Raw genomic sequence first — 19,581 nt, 5'->3', positions numbered from 1 at the left:
GAGCAAGTGTGTGACTCTGCAGAAAACTGTTCACTATATGCTGGGTTTATTGTGTATTTGGCTATTTTCGGTATTCAGTTTAAGCATTGTGGGATGTGGGGCTGTGTTGCCATATCCTGAAGCCTTTTTGTGGTTTGGTACGTAATTATAGAACGTGTGTCATTATGCTGGTAACATTACGCAATACCACAGAGTGTTATAAATCTCTTCTCCGAGCATGGCGCTACGGATACAGAAGAAGCTCATTGTTGTTAGAAGCCCAATACCTGAGCTTTTAACAGCTCATGCAGTGTCTCTGTTTTTTTTTTTTATAAATGTCCCTAACTGCCCTCTGTCAACATTAATCACTAACTTGGAAAATTCAAGCAGTGGGAATTGTGAAAATCCTCTCAATAAGATGCCCACCACCTCACCCCCACTTTTCCCCGGCTTATCCCACCCACACACAGACACAGACACACAGACACTCAAACACACACACACTCACTTGCACACCTCCCTGCCTGCCCTCACAGTGTGTGTCTCCAGGGGTGTGACAGCAGTATGTGGGTCAGGGCTGCTCCCGGGGCTGCCAGCCCCCAAGGCCCCCTGCAGGCCGTGCACAATTGCGGCACCACAGCGGGTGCCATTGCTGGGATTCCCTCTCGTAACCGGGGCGCCCTCGCCCAGGGCACAGACACACTGGCAGCAGCACCGCAATCAATTCATCAATCTGTGATGGAGGCGCGGACTGCTGAAGCCCAGCCAGCCCACCCCCGTAGCCAGCCCTCGGCCACCAGCGCTGAGTCTGGGATACCAGGTCGGAGGGGTCTGCTTTTGTAGGGTTGTAGTATTTTCACAATACAATCACGATATTTAGCTGAGGTTTGGAAGTTTTAATGCAGATTTATGCAAGAATTGGTATATCTTGATCCTGGGCTCCCCCTACAGTCTGGAAGGCCTATTCACACTTTGAGCCTCGCATTAAAAGATACGCTTTACAAATGCATTTCTGGACAAGCTGAGATGTACAGAACCATCATGGAAAGTAAACGAAGCATGTGGACTGACATAGTAAAGTTTTTATATGAATATGATTTGGGTTACAGTGCGCCACGCAGATCCCCACAAGCAATATCCTGCACATTTCTCCAAAGTTACATATTGTAATTAGCAGCAAGAAAAGCCAGCTGTAGCAACTATAGAGATGCCATATAAGATTTCCCTTATTACACACAATTTTTGCAGATTGCATCACAATTATACTGAAGCTGTTGTTTTAAGGTAAAATGCTACATAATGCTGCTTAAAGAGATAAATTAATCAAATAATTCAATCCAATCACCTGCTTGTTACTATGATGTTGCAGTTACTATACACTGGTTAATCAGTTAATTTATTAAATCAACAGTAATATCATCATACTGCTTACTTCTAGGATAGCGTGTTACTCTAATTGCAATTCTATAGAGTTCACTCTAATGGGCTCAATAGCATTGCAGTTAGAGGAACTCTATAGCATTGCTATACAGCCCATTAAAGTAGAGGAACTTGCTATAGAGCCCACTTCAATGGCAATGCTATCCAAATCAATAGGCTCTCCCTGAAAGTCATTAAAAGAAGACATCTACATGTGTCATACATTGATGTTCCCATTTGATTGGTTGTGTTTAAAGGAGCTATTTCTTCTTTTTTTGGTGGAGAACCACACACAGTGACTTGATCTGCCAGTGATGGAAGATGGCACCTGCACTCATCAACTGATAGACTTGGTTGGAGACATCATGACAACATCAGGATTACTAGATTTGAACCCAATTAAGAACCTGAGTAAATGTGTTGGGAAACGTCAAAGTCAAAAACTAACATTTTTTTTTTCCAACAATTTTGGTTACTTAACACCATGACTTAAAACCGGCAATTTCACAGAATTTCATGTCGTGTGGACATTAACATTATGGAGTTTAGGAGACACTGGGTTTTGACACTGGGCCACTATACCCCACAACTAAATGATGATATTTTACCTCAACAGGACATTGGGCAATTGAACATTTCGTAGACGTTGGATTTTGGTTACTTAACATCACAACACTGAATTTTGATCAGCTGACAGATAAGATAATGTCCATTGACGTTGGTGGCCAGCTGGGTTTTTTTCTAGGGTAGTTTGTTCTGTAGGTGGGACTCATACTGAAGTTTATACATAAAACTAGGTGATGAAGGATTACCATACTCTCAATATCTAATGTTTAACATGTCAACAGTAAAACACAACAAGTAAATATTAACAGAAATAATATATTGTATTTTAAGGTGAATATTCAATATAGAGATTCAATTTTATTTGGTAAAGGCATTTTTACATAGTCTGTGACTGATTCATGCTTCTTAATCTGCAGCTTTCTGCACAGTTTACCTCAGTAATGCAGACATAAACCACCCCACAGCCCAACACAAAAATGATCTTGCATAAAACCGAACAGTCAATTGAAATTGTACAATTGTACAAAATACTACACTGGGAAAAAGGCTATGATTAAGGATGTAGGAGTAATAGCCAGACATGGGCCAAACGTATGTGCTGAAATCTGTGACTAATTACAAGATCCATGTACAATTTAAAGCTACATGTACAATTTTAATGCTTCATTTAATGGTGGTCATATGCAGCCATTAGTAGAGCCATTTACCAGCATGTGTTGCATTTCTAATTCTGCTTCTTTCACAGCACAGTGACTCAGAGAGGAAAAATCACACTTCCATTCAGTGTGAAGAAGGTTAGCCAACAGTGACAGACAAAAGCAAGAGCCTCTGTAATATATCATGTAACCAATTTTTATTAAAAAACTCTTATTTTCATTCTGTGATATTTAGCAAATGGATCAATGGTTCTCTGGTTTCTGTGGTTTAATGATGTACTACCGAGTCTGTTCTACCAGTCTGTTGTAGTTTATAGGATGTTGTACTTCACACACTTCACACAAGACAGTTGCTGAAACTAAAGGTTTGACTGAGTTAATGATAACATACTACACTTCAGCTAAACCACAATGAACAGCACTTCAGCCCTGAATCACAGAACACTGTGTGTAACTGATATAAAGGATGACATACTCAACATGCCTGTGTTAATGTTGGTAGGCACTCTGAGCAGGATTTAACACCATGCTGCTATTGAAAGCTACATTTTCAGTTTGGGTGCATCTTACTGGTACTGCTTTGCTAATAACGCCCTCTACTGGACAACAGTGGAGCAAGATTCCATGAAGCAAATCTTCTACACATACTCTATATGGACAAAAGTATTGGGACACTTGCTCATTCTTGGTTTCTTTTAAAATCAGCACTATTCAAAATATAAGTTTAGCTTTTGTTGGACTAACTGTTTTTACTGTCCATGGTAGACCATCCCCACCCCATCTCATCTCCAACTCTTCAGCTCATCCTAAAGGTATTGGATGGAGCACCAACCATCATTCCAGAAATCACTGTTCCACTGTGGGCTACCCTTCTAGCCCACACCTGGCATTAGGCCTGGGGCCAGTAGGTTCATGTTTGTCTGCTCCAGAGAGTCCTATTCTATTGGCAATAGGTTGAGTGTATTTTGTTCACCTCTTTACTATTTGAGTAAACTAGCTGCTCATCTGTTGTCACAGAAAGCTGTGTGACAGTCTGTTACATCAGCCTGATATTTACAATGAGGTCACATTTATGCACTGTACACACATCTGTATGCAACAATTCTGGCACATCTGGTCAAATAACATGTTGTTGACTGTTTAATTATAAATAAATAAATAAATAAATAAATCCACTACTGAGGACACACTGCTGTACGTTTTAAAGAATAATTACGATACACTGTATGTGTATTTGTCTTAGGTGTAGGTGATACTTTATGTAATAAGTCATTTCTGTATTCACGTATATAGTATACTTTCATATAGCTTCCATTGTGGTGTTTCAGAAAAGTTATTTATTTTAAACTCAAGCCCCTAAGTAGTGACTAGTTCTGGGCAAAGCAAAAGTTTTTTTTTAAAAGATTCTGTCAGTTTCACAATATTATGGTATTTCTTTTTATTTTCTTTAGGTTTGTGTCATTCTATTTTCAAGAGTATGTAACTTCATCTTGTATATATAATGAAGGCTTTGAGCAATATAGGGTTTGATTGGACCCACAAAATGATAATTTTGCAGGAATCTGCAGAATGTAAACATTATTTTTATATTCAAGTATTAAAAACATACTTAATTTTATATATATATATATATATATATATATATATATATATATATATATATATATATATATATATTTGAATATAAAAATAAAAATCATTTCTGGGGGATTGGACTAATTAGTAACATTAGTAAACCTGGGGCCAGATTCACTAAATAATTCCTTAAAATGAGAAACAAAAAAAACAAAAACAGATAAACACAAAAAAGGTCAACACTAAGAAATGTATTCAAATCTTTTCTTCCACAGTATACTTAGTGTTTACCTTTTTTGTGTTTATCTGTATTGTTTTTTGTTTTGTTTTTATTTTTGTTTTTTTAAGGAACAATTTAGTGAATCTTGCCCCAGGTTTACTAATGGAGTCTTCCAATCTCCCAGAAATGATTGATCTGCAAGTTAAAGTTTCCTACCTAATCAATATTCACTCAACATCAGCCTGTAGTCTTGATAATTGTGTTTATCACTGTTTTAGCACTGTGAGTTATCACACAGAGACGTCTCTGAATTCAGTGATGTTTTTTGATCCCTCCATTCCTGCACTTCTTCTTTGGACTACTTCTTTTCGGGACATTACTCTTCTGTGATGTATAATGGCCAGGACAAAAATGGGCGAAAAGAACAACTGTCCTGGTTAAATACTGAGAAACTGTTAAAATAATGAGAGCAGTTTGTTAACTTATATGAGTTTGTTAAATGATCCTTGGTATACATGATCCTGTACAGCGAGTTCATTTATTTATTTATTTACTTTTTTTTTTTTTGCTTTAATATGCATGTCTTTTCTTCACTACTATTCTCATTATATTATTCATCACTATTATTGGTATCTAATGTATGCATATCTTGGGCGTCTCAACAGAGAGCTTGTGATCAATGTGTTAACTTGTTTATAAAATATTGATCACAAAAAGTAATGATTTTGATCATTTAAGTAAATAATATATATACACACACACACATAACATAAGGAAACCTAAAGTTTACTTGTCCCACTTGTTTGATATATTCACCCCACATTGGCCTGTAGTCAATGTTTTAGCACTGGGAGGAATCACAGACAGGGAGAAATCTCTGAACTCAGGATTATTGATCACTTAAAGTTGCCCCAGCTTTCCAATATCCCCCCAACATCAGCCCTGTGGTCTTAATTAACCAACTACTGGTTTGCAAAAATGTTTTAAATCAAATGGTTGAGTTTTCTCAGAGGGAAATCTGACTGCAGTGTGGACAGAGGGCTAGTTGGGAGCCCAGGCCCGTTAATCCGAAATGTAGCTGGGCTGATCTTGTTCCCCCTGCTGCAGACAGTGGTCGCTGCTCGGGTGTGTTGACATGGATACTCTCCACCGCCAATGTTTATGTAGGGAATTGAACAGAGCTGTAGCTTTGCACTTCTTCTGATACGCCTTATGTCGTATCTTTGCGCTTATTAGTCACTAACTCACGTTTCTGAATGAGCGAAAACAACAAAAACAATGCAAACACCACAGTCGGAAAGCAGCTTAGTATTCCTAAACTAGGCCTTACGCCGCCTCGGATTTTCCCAAGGACCCCAACCGGTATGACTCGCCTGGCCCGCGGTCAAGAAGCGGCACTCTAAACCCGGTAAGACTTGACAGCGGCTTTGCGCGAAGTCTTTTGTCTGCTTTGGTTGGAAGCGGGCGATGGCGCTGAGTGCAACGTGTCGATGTTTATTACATAGCTGTTAATCAGAATTAGCACTGGTAGCTGGGATATAGCAGCTGTACGGCTAACTTGGACGTTAAACTTAAAGTTAGCTGATAAATAGATCCGCTAACGTTAGTGCGCAGCGCTGTAAACACGTTAGCATGTTGGCTAACTGTGTTATAAGCTGCTCAGATGGACGGCTTACAAAAAAGCACCGCTCCCAGGGCGTTTTTACCTTTTTTGTAACTATTGCAGCACGTCTAGTCGCATTGTGGGCGAATAATGAACGTTTTATGGATACAGTTGAGCAAAAAGCCATTGCGAGTGTTTGGCTAAACATAGGCAGGGGTGGCAGGTCCAGGTCCAGGAAGTGAGAATCCACCCCAGGATTTTGTGGCTACTGCGTAGGCGGTTCAGCTGCAGCTGAGCTGCCCCGGCGGCAGGAACGAATTCCCGGAGTGGATTTATACCTATCCTTGGATTTGCCACTATTGAACATAGACTAGCTAATGTAGCTTGGGTTCCTTATATGGAACAAATGCATATTAAACATGTATTCATGAAATATCCAACTGCAGTTTATGAAAATGGCCAAAAATGGGTCTGTTAAATATATTTAAACTGCATCTTTACTGTGTTTCTGCATTTGTGGATATGTTATGCATATGTTTTGCTATGTCAAGATGTGCTACATGTCTGTGTTTATTATTTACAAATATTTATAAAATAGCTGAATTTTACAATATATTCTGCAATACATTATAGTATTATCATCACTTCCATAGTTTGAGCACTTAAGCAATTGGGCTTCAATCAAACAAGCAATTAAGTGATGGCTAGCTGTCATTAAACTGCACAGGATGTGACCAAGGCATGGCTTGTACTTACTTGTATATGTGTATATATATATATATATATATATATATATATATATATATATATATAGCAACTTTTGAGCATCTTCTTACATATGCTTGAATTGTACGGTAATCATAACTACATTGAGCTTGCAAAAACTCTCCTCTTGGATCGGATTAATCTACTTTCACAGTTTAGTCATTTAATCTAATCAAGGCATGTGGTCACTTGCAATCTGGGCTTGTAGTATCAGTGTTTAAAGTAGGCATGAATTAATTAAAGTGTGCTTGTTATATAAAACTAACAGTACAAGGATGATTTGTCCCTGAATAGTTTCATCACTGTTTCAACAGGTGTCAGATTATGGCCTGCGCTGGCTGCCGAGTTTGACTGTAGAGGTGACGGAAGCCTTTATTTGTGTTGTCGGCCTTGCCATCATCTTCCACAGTCTGACATATTGCAGTAAATGTGACTGAGACCAAAGCTGACTGAAGTTTTACTGCTGACCAGCGAGCTGGACCACTCTGTACACTGTGGTGGCTGAAAAGAGATCAAAATTTAAGACTTATTATCTTCCACTGCTCAAGTAGTCCTCCCACAAGTCCAGTATGGCATCTGTTCCTGTGTACTGCTTGTGCCGACTCCCTTACGATGTCACAAGGTTCATGATAGAGTGTGATGTTTGTCAGGACTGGTTTCATGGAAGGTAAGTGTGATGAGTTTAAATCTCATACCTCACTCTGTACTGATTTTCACAAGTCTTACAGTACGTATGGTTTGTTATAGTTGTGTTGGAGTGGAAGAAGACAAGTCAGCAGACATTGACCTGTATCACTGCCCTAACTGTCAAGTGACACATGGACCTTCTGTCAGTAAGTATCTCCTTTTGTCCAAGTCTGTTTATTTGTCTTAGTGATCTTTAAATGCTTTTTAAAAGGACTTTAAAATAGTAAAAATAGTAAGTTGGGTCTCTAGGGTACAGCTGGGGCTGTTGTGAAACATGTTAGTTACTTTGTTGTTGTTATTTTAAGGTCTGTCCCCAGTATTTAGGCTTACATAGTCACTATTTAAGAAATTAATTTGTTCTGTCATGTAAAGGTATGCATTGTTTCACTTGACACAGTGCGTAAACGACGTGGGAGCTCTAAACAGACTGATGCTGCAGCCAGTGGACGAGAGTCGGGGCGGCCCGTGAAGACTGGGAGTCCTCAGTTTGTTCGAGAGTTACGCAGCCGGACCTTCCCAAGGTAATTTTTGCCATTTAGATAAAATCGATATATAACATTGAAAGTGTTGTGTGTGTGTGTGTATGTGTGATGAGAGGCTCATTCGTCATATGTGATTTTGATCTTCGTTTTAGTGCCGATGAAGTCCTGTTAAAGCCAACAGGAGCCCAACTCACAGTTGACTTTCTCGAGGAGCGCTCTTTCAGTGTCCCAGTCTTGGTCTTGAGGCGGGATGGATTGGGCATGAGTCTGCCCCCTTCATCCTTCTCTGTGTCTGATGTTGAGCACTATATTGGTAAACACACTTACTTGCTTTTCAAATGATGTGCATGATGTGTATTGTTTCATTTGTTGAAAGTTGCTATCAGCCAATGTACACTTCATCATATGCTGAAAAAATGCTTTGTCTACTAGGAACTGACAAGGAAATTGACGTAATCGACGTGATCCGTCAGGCAGACCTGAAGATGAAACTTGGGGATTTTGTCACATACTATAACAGCCCAAACCGAGACAGAGTGCTCAATGTAATAAGCCTGGAGTTTTCAGATACTAGGTAAGATTTGTTGCATGTTTAACTAATTGGTGTATTTTTACCGTGAATATGTGAATTGATCATTAACTGAACATGCATACCTTCAAGTTGTGTTGTGTTCTGTTGTCCACTAACTCAGTATGCTGTATATTCTCTCTGTATGCCTGTAGGTTGTCTAACCTGGTAGAGACACCAAAGATTGTAAGGAAATTGTCATGGGTGGAAAACCTCTGGCCAGAGGAATCTGTGTTCGAAAGGCCAAATGTGCAAAAGTACTGCCTAATGGGGGTGAAGGACAGCTACACAGACTTCCACATTGATTTTGGCGGGACTTCTGTGTGGTACCATGTGCTGCGGGTGAGGCACATTCATTTAATGGCAGTACGTGGTAAAAAAGAAAGTTTTAGCTTGTTTACTGGTATTGGTGACAATTTTGGAATCTTGGATTTTCTTATGTCAGGGTGAGAAGATCTTTTACCTGATCCGCCCAACACCCGCCAATCTGGCCCTGTTTGAGCGCTGGAGCTCCTCCTCCAATCAGAATGAGCTCTTCTTTGGGGACCAAGTGGACATGTGCTACAAATGTTCAGTCAAGCAAGGAAACACTCTCTTTATCCCTACTGGTATGCAGTTGTCCTTTACAGTATCGTTGTTGGTAATTAATTAGTTATTGCAGTGATTGTTCGGTATGCAGTCCAGACGTACAGTTGAGTATGAAGATCTGAACATGTTTTAATCCAAAACATACATCTTACTGTTTTGTAATGCTGTTTTTTCCAGGTTGGATCCATGCAGTTCTCACCCCTGTTGACTGCTTGGCATTTGGTGGAAATTTCCTTCACAGCCTCAACATAGACATGCAGCTTAGGTAAGATGTTTCTGCTCACCTGTTTGTTTTGTTTGAATGTTAGGAATACTATGATGTATGTGCTTATCCTATATGGATTACATTAGCTCAATTTTTACTGGTCTCCCAACTATATTTGCTGTTCTCCTACATTAGCAAGCTTCCATACATTCCAAACTCAGTGACCAGACTTCTCACTTACAATAGAAAATCTGCACACGTCACTCTCAATCTCATCACGCATTAAGTTTAACATTCTCTCCACTCCCTTTAAAGCCCTTCATGATCTGGCGGAGAGCTCCTCCACCCTTACTGTTTCTCTCATACCCTCAGGTCCTCAGACAGCAGCTTACTCACTGTCCCTTACACTACACTTGCCACTATTGTCAGCAGATCCTTTAAACTCTGGAATTCCTTACCCCAATCTCTCCAGGACTGTACTTCTGTCTCCTCTTTCAAATCACACCTGATTAATACTTCTGTCCTTCCTCTGTCTTGTAGTTTGTTTGTTTTGTTTTTTTTGATGTTGTTGTTTTTTTGTTTTTTTTGTTGTTTTTTTTTTTACTTATTTCCTTTGTGCTGTAAAGTGACCTTGAAATTGTAAAATTAATACAACATCTTACTACTATTGTTTGTATGGAAAACATGAACTTTTTTTTTTTTTGCTAACATTTGTTTCTTTTCTTTTGTCTTTGTCAGGGCTTACGAAATAGAGAAGAGACTCAGCACAGCAGACTTGTTTAAGTTTCCTAACTTTGAGACAGTGTGCTGGTATGTTGGCAAGCACCTGCTTGACACGTTCAGAGGTAATGCTTCACAACTGTTTCTTTTAATATGTATTCAGAAGTCATGAAACATAAAAATCTATTTCAATTGCTACCTGTTATTCAATCTGTATGAACACGCTATCACAATAGGAGTGTGTTATTAACCTCCAGTGAGGCTTTATTTTACTGCTGATAGCGTTACAGGTTAATTAATGAAGTCAAACCTAGTTTCTTTGTGTTTGTTGTAGGTCTAAGGGAAAATCGTCGGCATCCTGCTTCTTACCTGGTTAATGGAGCCAAGGCTCTGAACAATGCCTTCCGAAGTTGGACCCGCAAAGAGGTAATCTAAAGATCTTTGACAATCATACCGTCAGTCTAAACATAATTTACATTTTGGGGTGACATGAAGTCATTCTGCATGCAACATAAGTATAACTTCGAAGCAAATTCCAGTCCATGATGATGTTCACATATATTATTTAAAGGCATACATTCAGATTCAACACAGAATTTACTGGAACATTTGGTGATTATTTGCTTTTCAGTCCTTGGCTGAACATGAGGATGAGATCCCAGAAACTATAAAGACACAGCAGCTGGTGAAGGATCTGGCTAAAGAGATAAGACTTGTGGAGGTGAATGTCACTCTGTTTTATTTGTTTATCTGGAAGCAATTTGCTTTTCCAGAGTTTTAACATCTGTGGCCAGTTTTCCAGACCCAGAAGCCTATCTATGGGCTAGACAGAACTTTTAAAATGTTGAAATACCATTAAGATTGTAATGTAGATCACAATGAGGTTTAATCTCTGTTTGAGAAACCTGCCCCTAGGGTGTTTGAGGTAAAAATGCAAATCCAAATCCAGCTTTTACTCAATTATTTGCATGTTTGTTTCCTGTCAGGATATCTTCCAGCAGAATATTGGCAGAAGTGGGGCTCCATTCGGTGGTTCACAGGGCCTTCCTTCTCCTCATCCCAAAGTCCCATTAACTACTCCTCTGAACTCTGGCAGACCCCCAGGTAAAAAGAGGGGCCCAAAACCTAAGGATGTGGCTGGAGGAGGGGGTTTAGGCCCTCCAGGACCCAAGAAAAAGGGCCAGAAAGTCAAGGAGATGAAGACAGAGGCAGGGGAGTTGGATATGCTTGAGATTCACACTAAACACACCCTCAAGAAATTCCAGCCAGGAAATAAAACTAAGAACAAGAGCAAGGTGAGTTATATTGTAATTTAAGCTGGCCTTCTTTAAATCAGTGCTTTTTCATTTTTTGTTTTTGTATTGCTCATATGTTCAGCGCTTGAGGAAAAGTACTCTCTGCAGTCCATTTTCTTTTATTATTATTTAGCAAAAACAGGAATATTGTTTTGGAAAATGATTTGATGTATTGTAGTTTGTTCTTGATTGTGTTTGTTTTTACAAAAGATGGACCTACATGGTGCCTGTCTAGATGACTTTGAAGGGAAAATAAACAAAAGCAAGCTCAAGCTGGTCCTGACCAATGGCAAGATACAAGGGTATGAGTGGTTTCTTTCAGCTCTGCTATAGTAATGTAGATGTCTTTTGTTGTGACTTTTCTAATGTAACTCTCTCATGCTCGCTGTCTTTTCAGGAAGAAGGCGGGCCGCTCCAGCAGTGCTAATGGAGCTGGACGCACTGCTCAGTTTCAGCCTCTTACAAGCAGCTCAGCTCTTTCAGACTTCGATTCAGAAGATGAGCTTCAGATTGATGAAAGTCCTCCCCCTCGACGGAGGCCAGCTGTATCCAGCAAAAAGAAACTAGCTGGTAGGATCCGGCCTATTTTTTGGTTTCACTTTTTATATAATTCAGAAGACATTTCAGTGGATTAGATAGGAGATATAACTCAGTACTTTTATGCAACAGGTCTTCCTAGGAAACTACCTCGGGCAAAACCATGCACAGACCCACACAGAGTCAGAGAACCGGGGGAGGTGGACTTTGATATTGAGGTAAACCTGTTAGACCATGTAGTATTTCCATTTCCATAATTATAGTGCTACAATTGCTATGTGTCCAATTATAGTTAGGCATGACCTTATGTTTATATGCGTCCCTTAGGAGGACTACACCACAGATGAAGAGATGCTCACTGTTCAAGGGGTAAAGGGAGGAGCAGGAGGAATTCTGGACCTACTCAAGGCCAGCAAGCAGGTGGCTGGCCTGGACCCAGCACTCAGGTACAGAATATACCATGTCCTTCTCTTGCCTCCAACATCTTAGTGGTTAGTGATGCACAGATAAAATGTGTATGTTTTTACGGAACCATTGAATTGAATTGATGTACCAGTACATAAGCTGAAAGCGTTGATATACACGGGAAAAGCACATTGTATTTATTAGGAGCTTCAGTTCTAAATTTTCTGTTTTCATCATGTAGCGAGGAGGCTCCAGCCTCTCCCAGCACCCGTGACGCCATCCAGGGCATGCTGTCCATGGCCAATCCCCCTTCTTCATCATCCTCCTCCTCTTCATCCTCCTCCTCTTCATCATCTTCTTCCTCTTCCTCTCCTATCTCAATGTCCGGAGGGGGAGAGGGGCTGAGGGTCATGAATGAAAAGGGCAGGAGAGCAGCATGGGTGAGTGGTGCTCAGAAGAAGGGTGAGAAGAAAGCCACTATTCAGAGGCCAGGCAAACGGCCCATCAAAAGGCCTGCCAGACACTTAAGTGAAGAAGAGAGTCCTGATGAGCAGGAGACACTGGGAACTTGTTTCAAAGACTCTGAGTATGGTGGGTTTAGAAGTTGTTGTTCCCTAACACCTTTATTGTTGGTACTCCTAAGATCTTTGACTCTATTCTTTGACTCCTATCGTTTTTTGGATATTTCTCTTTTATGTAGTCTACCCATCATTAGAGTCAGATGAGGAGGACCACACAATGAAGTCCAAGATGAAGAGAAAGAGGAACTGGGATGATACACCATGGAGCCCAAAAGGTACCAGCTTGTACTAAAAGTATTTTATTTTAGTAGTGATTTAAATAGAATGCCAGTACGTTAGTGACCCAGTCTTTGTCACACTTTCTAGCTCGAGTAACCCCCACCCTGCCTAAGCAGGAGCGACCAGTGAGGGAAGGTGTCAGGGTGGCATCAGTAGAGACTGGGCTCGCTGCCGCCGCTGCCAAACTGGCACAGCAGGTGAGCACCATGCTTTAATGCAGGGATAGGTTTTCACTATGCAGTCTTTTAAGTGAAACGTGGGGTATTTGACATTCTTCCTTTGATATTAGGAGCAACAGAAGACCACAACCAAGAGAAAATACACAAAAAAGAAGGTCCCTCAAGAGAAGGCCCATACAGCAGCATCCCAACTTCAACTGCCGGCAGACTCCAGCCCATTGTCCCCCTCACTGCCTCCTGAGCCCCCCGCAGACTGCATCGCAGAGGAAAGAAGAGTGGAGGCCTACTCCGCCAGCCTTTTGGACCATGAGTACACAGCTGGACCCTTCGGCCCAGGCGGTCCCAGAGGAAGTGCTGCAATGGCCCCAGGGGTGTTTCTCACCTCAAGACGACCTTCTCTTTCTCCACAGAACAGCAGCAATTACTCACCCTCTACACCCTCACCTGCTGGACTGGCAAGTCCTGGGTCTGCTGGTGCCGGACAAGGTAAAAAAACAAATGCACGGTTTCAAAAGACTAAGTTTTTAAAAATTATTTATATTATAATTTGGAATTGTGGACGTTAGTAGTATTTTTGGATGCATGTCAAGTCTAAACAGCAGTGCAGGCCAGGTGCTTCCTTGTTTTATTCTACATTATTCTATATTCCATATTACAGGAAATCACATTGCATTGTTTTTAAAGGACTTACATTTAACATAGGGACACACCAACATTGTACCCAAAACTAGCATGCATATTGCACCACTATATAAGATACTATAAGATGGTTTTCCATTCATTGCCAGAACAAAAGGGCTTGTCTGTATCGACTGTACCCCATTGTTATTTGTCTTCTTTTATAGGGAAACGTCCAAAGAAAGGACTTGCCACAGCTAAACAGAGACTGGGAAAGATTCTGAAAATACACCGCAATGGCAAGCTTCTTTTGTGAGAGGACACTGGAAAAGAGAGTGATGTGTGGGGAAGAAATGGGGCAAAGGAGAATGGAAGCGATAAATTAGGACAGAATGGCTTGGCTGTAAAAGACGGGAGAAAAAGGACACTGTCTGACTGAATGTGAGAGAACAAAGGGTGGCATGGCTGTTTTTACTCTTGTGATTGTGACTTTTTCATGTAAAATGTGCTAATTATCATTTAAGCTCAATACCTCCTCTTTTTAGCATGCTTTTTTTATTACTCATTTATTTAACGTTTTAGCCATCTGTTTCTCTTTGTTAATCTGTTATTACATACTGTTTGCGTGTAAAACTATAACTAAAGGCTGCAAAGCACTTAAGGGGTTAGTGCGGATATGGCTTCAGTAAAGTTACTGTTTCGGCTACATAATTGGTATGTATTAATGGTATATGATCAATTTCTAAATTTGGCCCCTACAGGTGCAGTTGCAGTTAATTGTAAAGCCCTGTTATTTCTAGAGTAGCAGTGGTTCAGTTACCAAGTGATCATCACTTGGGCAGTAAGTCATAGTACAGAGGAATTTGGAGAAAGCAGAAGTGTGTGTTAAGCGTGTGAGCAGCATTTTCCTGTAGCAAGTCTAGTGATGGTAGAAATATAATGAAGCAAGACTTGCAGCCTTTTTCCTTTGCATGTAACACAAATAACCAATCTGACTGGCTCCACTCAGTTCCACAGGGAAGTTGTACTGACTTCAGATAGCTCAAAGGATCTCATGGGTGGTTGAGTTCACCGCTACTAAAGTAATGAAGGCTAAAGCTGGATTGGGACTGTTAACAAATTATATAATGCAATGCTGTCCCTGAAAGGGTAACGTAAAGGAAACCTTCATAATTTCTTGAAATTCAGAAAGAGAATGCTGCTCAAATAGATTCTGTTTACCAGGGGAAAGAAGCTTCTGTCAGGCTGAAAGGCTCTCAGTTGTCTGTTTATGTGTAAAATGCATTGGATGAATTAACTTGTAAGCTTTTAACAAACCTTGAGAAGACCTTTTAAAAGCCACAATCAGCAATTTCAGAAAATAAAGCAGGAGTGGGAAGGGAGTCATCAATTTTGGTCTCCAATATATTAGTCTGGTAGCTTCCGTGCAACACTGAAGAAGAAAACCTCAGTCACTACAGTTGGAGTAAATTTGTTTTATTTAAGAATCATTCCTTTACCTTTTATATATTGTTTGTCGTTGTTGACTAGTTCAACAAAACCAGACATCTGAAATTGATTGTGACTTTAGGTATAAGACTGAATACACCTGACTTTTAAACGTTAAAAGTTTGTCACTTTTAGTAGTAATGTTGTAAAAGAACATGTGGAAGTTTACCATTTGAAAAAGTTATGTTGCTTTTGTTTTGCAGTTCTGGTCCAAAATTAAAGAGTAAGCAGTCCTGCTAACAGGATCTATGTCTGACATAGGTCTTTATCATACTCGCTCACATATACATACATATTTCACTGTGAATGCTTTTGGCCAGCGCCGTCGTCTTTTACCATGTGGTCAGTGCTCCTATCGCAAAAAAATGGGTAGTAATCCAGGACTGATGGTGATGCTTGTTTGCAGGTGATTTAAGGCTAGCTTAAGAAATGTAAACAGGAAATTGGATTGTACCCTCAGCACCTTGGTCTGCTCTAGGTTCTAGCGAGTGCTCATTTGTCACTGTTTGCTTTAATGTATTGTTTTCATCATAGTCATATAATGTATTTCTACTGATTAACGTGTTCCAGCTCTGTAAATATACATCTCTAGTCACTCGGCACGGTCGGACGGTAGGATGTCTCGATGTTGTCTTGCTCTTTGTTTCCTGTTTGCCTCCATTTATTTGTTTAAATGTAGTTTCTGCCAGCTGATTTCAGCAGGAGTGGTGTGGTACCTTTTTAGTAAAACGGTAATGCATCTAAAATGGAATTAGTGTAGTGTCATGACAGATTTGGGGGGTGGGGGGTATTAAAGTCTAGTGTACATAATCGGTGTAATTTTGTTATAGCTACAAGGAAAGGTTTGTTGCATTTGAATCTTTCTTAACATCTTGTACAAAGATACCTTAATGTTTTGGGAAATGTGTGAGAGATTAACAGCGAGCTGTTTAGACCTTTTTATTTGTATAGGGTAAATGTTATTTTTGGTTGATGTTTTATGACATTGGTAAGGTGATAATGAAGTTAATGTATTCTATAGTTTTGCCAGTTCATTACTGTTCACTATCTGCTCTACCCCTCCAGATATTTTAGTGTTTTTTTTTTTTGTTTTTGTTTTTTTTGTTTTTTAATATTCTGTCTAGAGGGGTTGAATATGTTTGTACTAAATCTGGATTAATTTTTTATTATTGTTTTAATTTTTTAGGTCTCCTCCATTGGCTAGTATGACAAAAAAATAATGAGTAGGCAAGTGTAAACATGTTCTTTTGTGTAATTGGCTTCCCCAAATGTCCAACTGTTAATTATCTGATCAACGTTTACGTGGTTCAAAAAGATACTTCTGACAAAATGAGGGGGGGGGGGGAAACTGTGCGTTTGGTCATTCGAGTCAATCTGAGGATAAGGTGTATTCTTCTTCTGCCCTTTAAGACCGATTAAACTTCCCATTTGAATTTTAGTTTTGGGCTTCTCTGTCATCACATCTGTTGTATTTTGTTTGATCTATGTACGTGTTTTACATTTCGAAGTGTTTTCTTGTGTGTTAAGTTTGTCTTGAAAAATGATTCATGTTTCTTCACACAGTTCCTCTCAGGGTTTATTTTGTATCTCAAATATCATTTTTGATGGAATACATGAAAGCATCAACAGTAGTGTCGCCACTTCATGCGCACGCTAAACACGGATCCACTGCATATTGAAAATTAGACATGTTGACATTGTCCTAGCCAGCTATTGTCTACACTATTTGGTTTGATAATTTGAAAGGTATGAACAGATTTTTTCAAACAAGCTCAATTAAAGATATTTTTTAACATATTTTATTGCTTGTAGTTTTGTTCTTTATTGAATTTATGAATTTATTTGCAACTCTAAATCAGGGCAAACTGGGAATGCATTACAGGTAAATAAGGTAGCTTTCAGGCAGGCCAACACTTACATGATTGAATGATAAATCATGCATGCACCTTTTCAGTTGTGTGATCTACACTACATGTCTAAATGTTTGTGGACACACCTTCCAAAGAATGTATTTTAAGCATTAGGTTGCACAAATTGCTGACACAGATGTGCAAATGCACACACACATACACAAACAGCTTGTCTAATCCTTGTCTAGTGCTGTCTACAGAATAGGATTCTCTGGAGAATTAGACTCTATTGGCACCATGCCTAATGTCAGACATGGGCTAAAGTTGGGATCATTTTATGATGACTATTGTCTATTATCCTGATGTAACTAATGTTCTTATTACTGAATACAGTCAAATCCTCACAGCAAAATCTAGTAGAACTCCTTCTTCCCTGGACAGTAGAAACTTCCCCTTAATTTCAGAAGAAACAATAAATACTTTTAGTTGTAGAGTGCTAACAGGAAAACATGTATTCTAAAGGTATTTCAGAAGAAGACAGTCTCCCCTAAAAAGAAACTGGAACAGCAAGTCCAATACTTCGGTTTTTGCTATAAACTCAAACAACTCAAAAACATGGTACCTTTTACTTGAACCCATTTGTATTAAGTAAAAATACTGTAAAGTGACTGAGGTGTTTCTTGCTGTCCAGATTCCTCCAGCTACATTGATTGTTTAAGTGTTTAAAGGCCTGCTCTACTGAGCCTTGGGTTTTGCCTGTAAAGACTGTGTTTCAAAAGAATAAACCAAGCACCACAGTGCAGAGGTGAAGGTGAACTCATTGTTCATAAAAGACTCAGAGAAAGAAGCCATGGTACATGACGCTAACCTATAATCAGCAGTGAGCATCGGAAAGCCTGACTGGAATTAGCTACAGAGGTTGAGAGAGCAAAATGATCCTCTACCAAAATTGTGGAAAGACCAAAATGTGGAGAAACAAAGGATCTGCTCATGGTATAAAACCATAGTGGAGGTAGTATCATGCCTGTTGTTGCATGGCTGCTTCTGGAACAGTCTTGCTGAGCTTTATTAGTGATGGAGCTCTTTATGGTAGCACCAGAGGTTTGCAGAGAGCTTCATTATGCAAAGAGCTTCATTATGCAGCACGGCCATGACCAAAACACACTGTCAACATAACAGAGGACTTCATCTGTGGAAACGGTGTAAAGTTTCAGGCTAACCTTAACCTAACTGAGGCATTTCACCTCTTGGGGAGGAGACTGACTGGAGAATTCCTATATAACACAACTAACTGCAAGACGCTGCATCACAAATGCAAGTCTGATGTTGTTTTTACTTCACTTACTTCAAATGACTTAAAAAAAGTGTCATCTAAGTTGTTTCAGATGTCTAGATTTAAATACATGGTATGGACAAAAGTATTGGGACACCTGCCTTTACACTCAATGTTTCTCCTAAAATGAAAGATATTAACAATTCTGTTGGGGTCGATTTTGGAGCATTGCTGTGGCGATTTGATTGCATTCAGCAACAAAAGCGTTAGTGAGATCAGGATGTTCCGGATTATCACCACCCAACTCATCCCAAACTCCCCAACTCATCACAAAAGTATTAGATAAGTAGAGCACTGTCATTCCAGAGAACACAGTTTCAAGGCTCCACAGCTCAATGCTGGAGGCCGTCATACCCCTCTAGCCCACATCTTTTATGAGGCATAGTGCCAAATAGGATGATGTTCATCTGCTTCAGAGAGTCCTATTCTATTGGCAGTACTTTTCTACAGTGACTAATTTAAGTTGTGTGTGTGTGTGTATTTGCACATCTGTGTCAGCAATGGGTGTAACTTAAAGCAACTGAATTTGGACATGTGACATGTGTGTGTGTGTTTGTGTGTGTGTGTGTGTGTGTGTGTTAACATTGGCTGGGTTTCACTTTAGATATCACACAGTTGGTATCGGATAGAAAACACAACAAAGATAGCGCTTTGACCCATCCCTACTGCTGAAAGCCCGAGGCTGAGTCTCAAATGTCTCCCTGCTCCCTACGTAGTGCACTACGTAGGACTAAAATAACGGCTACTGTACTCAAACAACGCAGAAATATGTCAAAGGTTGATATTCAGTTGTACTATACGCGACATATTTTACAATATTTGTAATATGCAATTGTAGAAGCAAAACGCCAAAACTCACACACTAGTGCACTAGTAGTTAGCAGGGAGCCATTCGAGACCGAGCCTAATGCTGCGGCGGTTATGGCCCAAAAACAATCACGTGGTTTAAAGCCGCATCTTGGTTTCCATAGAAGTGCTGTTAGAGCTCAACGATTGGTCGAGGGCAGGTGCGCGCCAGCCAATGGAGAGGAGAGCTTTTTAC

The 19,581-nt window shown here is 39.8% G+C and overlaps 1 protein-coding gene across 1 annotated transcript; it reads left to right on the top strand.

The window, feature by feature from the left end:
* Positions 1-5,502: 5,502 nt before the first annotated feature.
* phf8 (PHD finger protein 8) lies at positions 5,503-17,153 on the top strand. The gene is made up of 22 exons (XM_072696677.1): positions 5,503-5,824; positions 7,099-7,451; positions 7,532-7,617; positions 7,869-7,992; positions 8,106-8,266; positions 8,386-8,527; positions 8,677-8,863; positions 8,967-9,129; positions 9,287-9,374; positions 10,053-10,159; positions 10,369-10,460; positions 10,666-10,755; positions 11,021-11,329; positions 11,540-11,631; positions 11,727-11,899; positions 11,999-12,084; positions 12,194-12,312; positions 12,513-12,862; positions 12,972-13,067; positions 13,159-13,268; positions 13,361-13,736; positions 14,096-17,153. Exons 2-22 carry the CDS (start codon positions 7,354-7,356, stop codon positions 14,182-14,184), a joined length of 3,138 nt encoding a protein of 1,045 aa, XP_072552778.1. The 5' UTR covers positions 5,503-5,824; positions 7,099-7,353; the 3' UTR covers positions 14,185-17,153.
* Positions 17,154-19,581: the final 2,428 nt, after the last annotated feature.

Source organism: Salminus brasiliensis, chromosome 14 (assembly GCF_030463535.1).
Source record: "Salminus brasiliensis chromosome 14, fSalBra1.hap2, whole genome shotgun sequence".
Lineage (NCBI taxonomy): Eukaryota > Metazoa > Chordata > Actinopteri > Characiformes > Bryconidae > Salminus > Salminus brasiliensis.
This window is presented reverse-complemented; position numbering and strand designations above follow the sequence as displayed.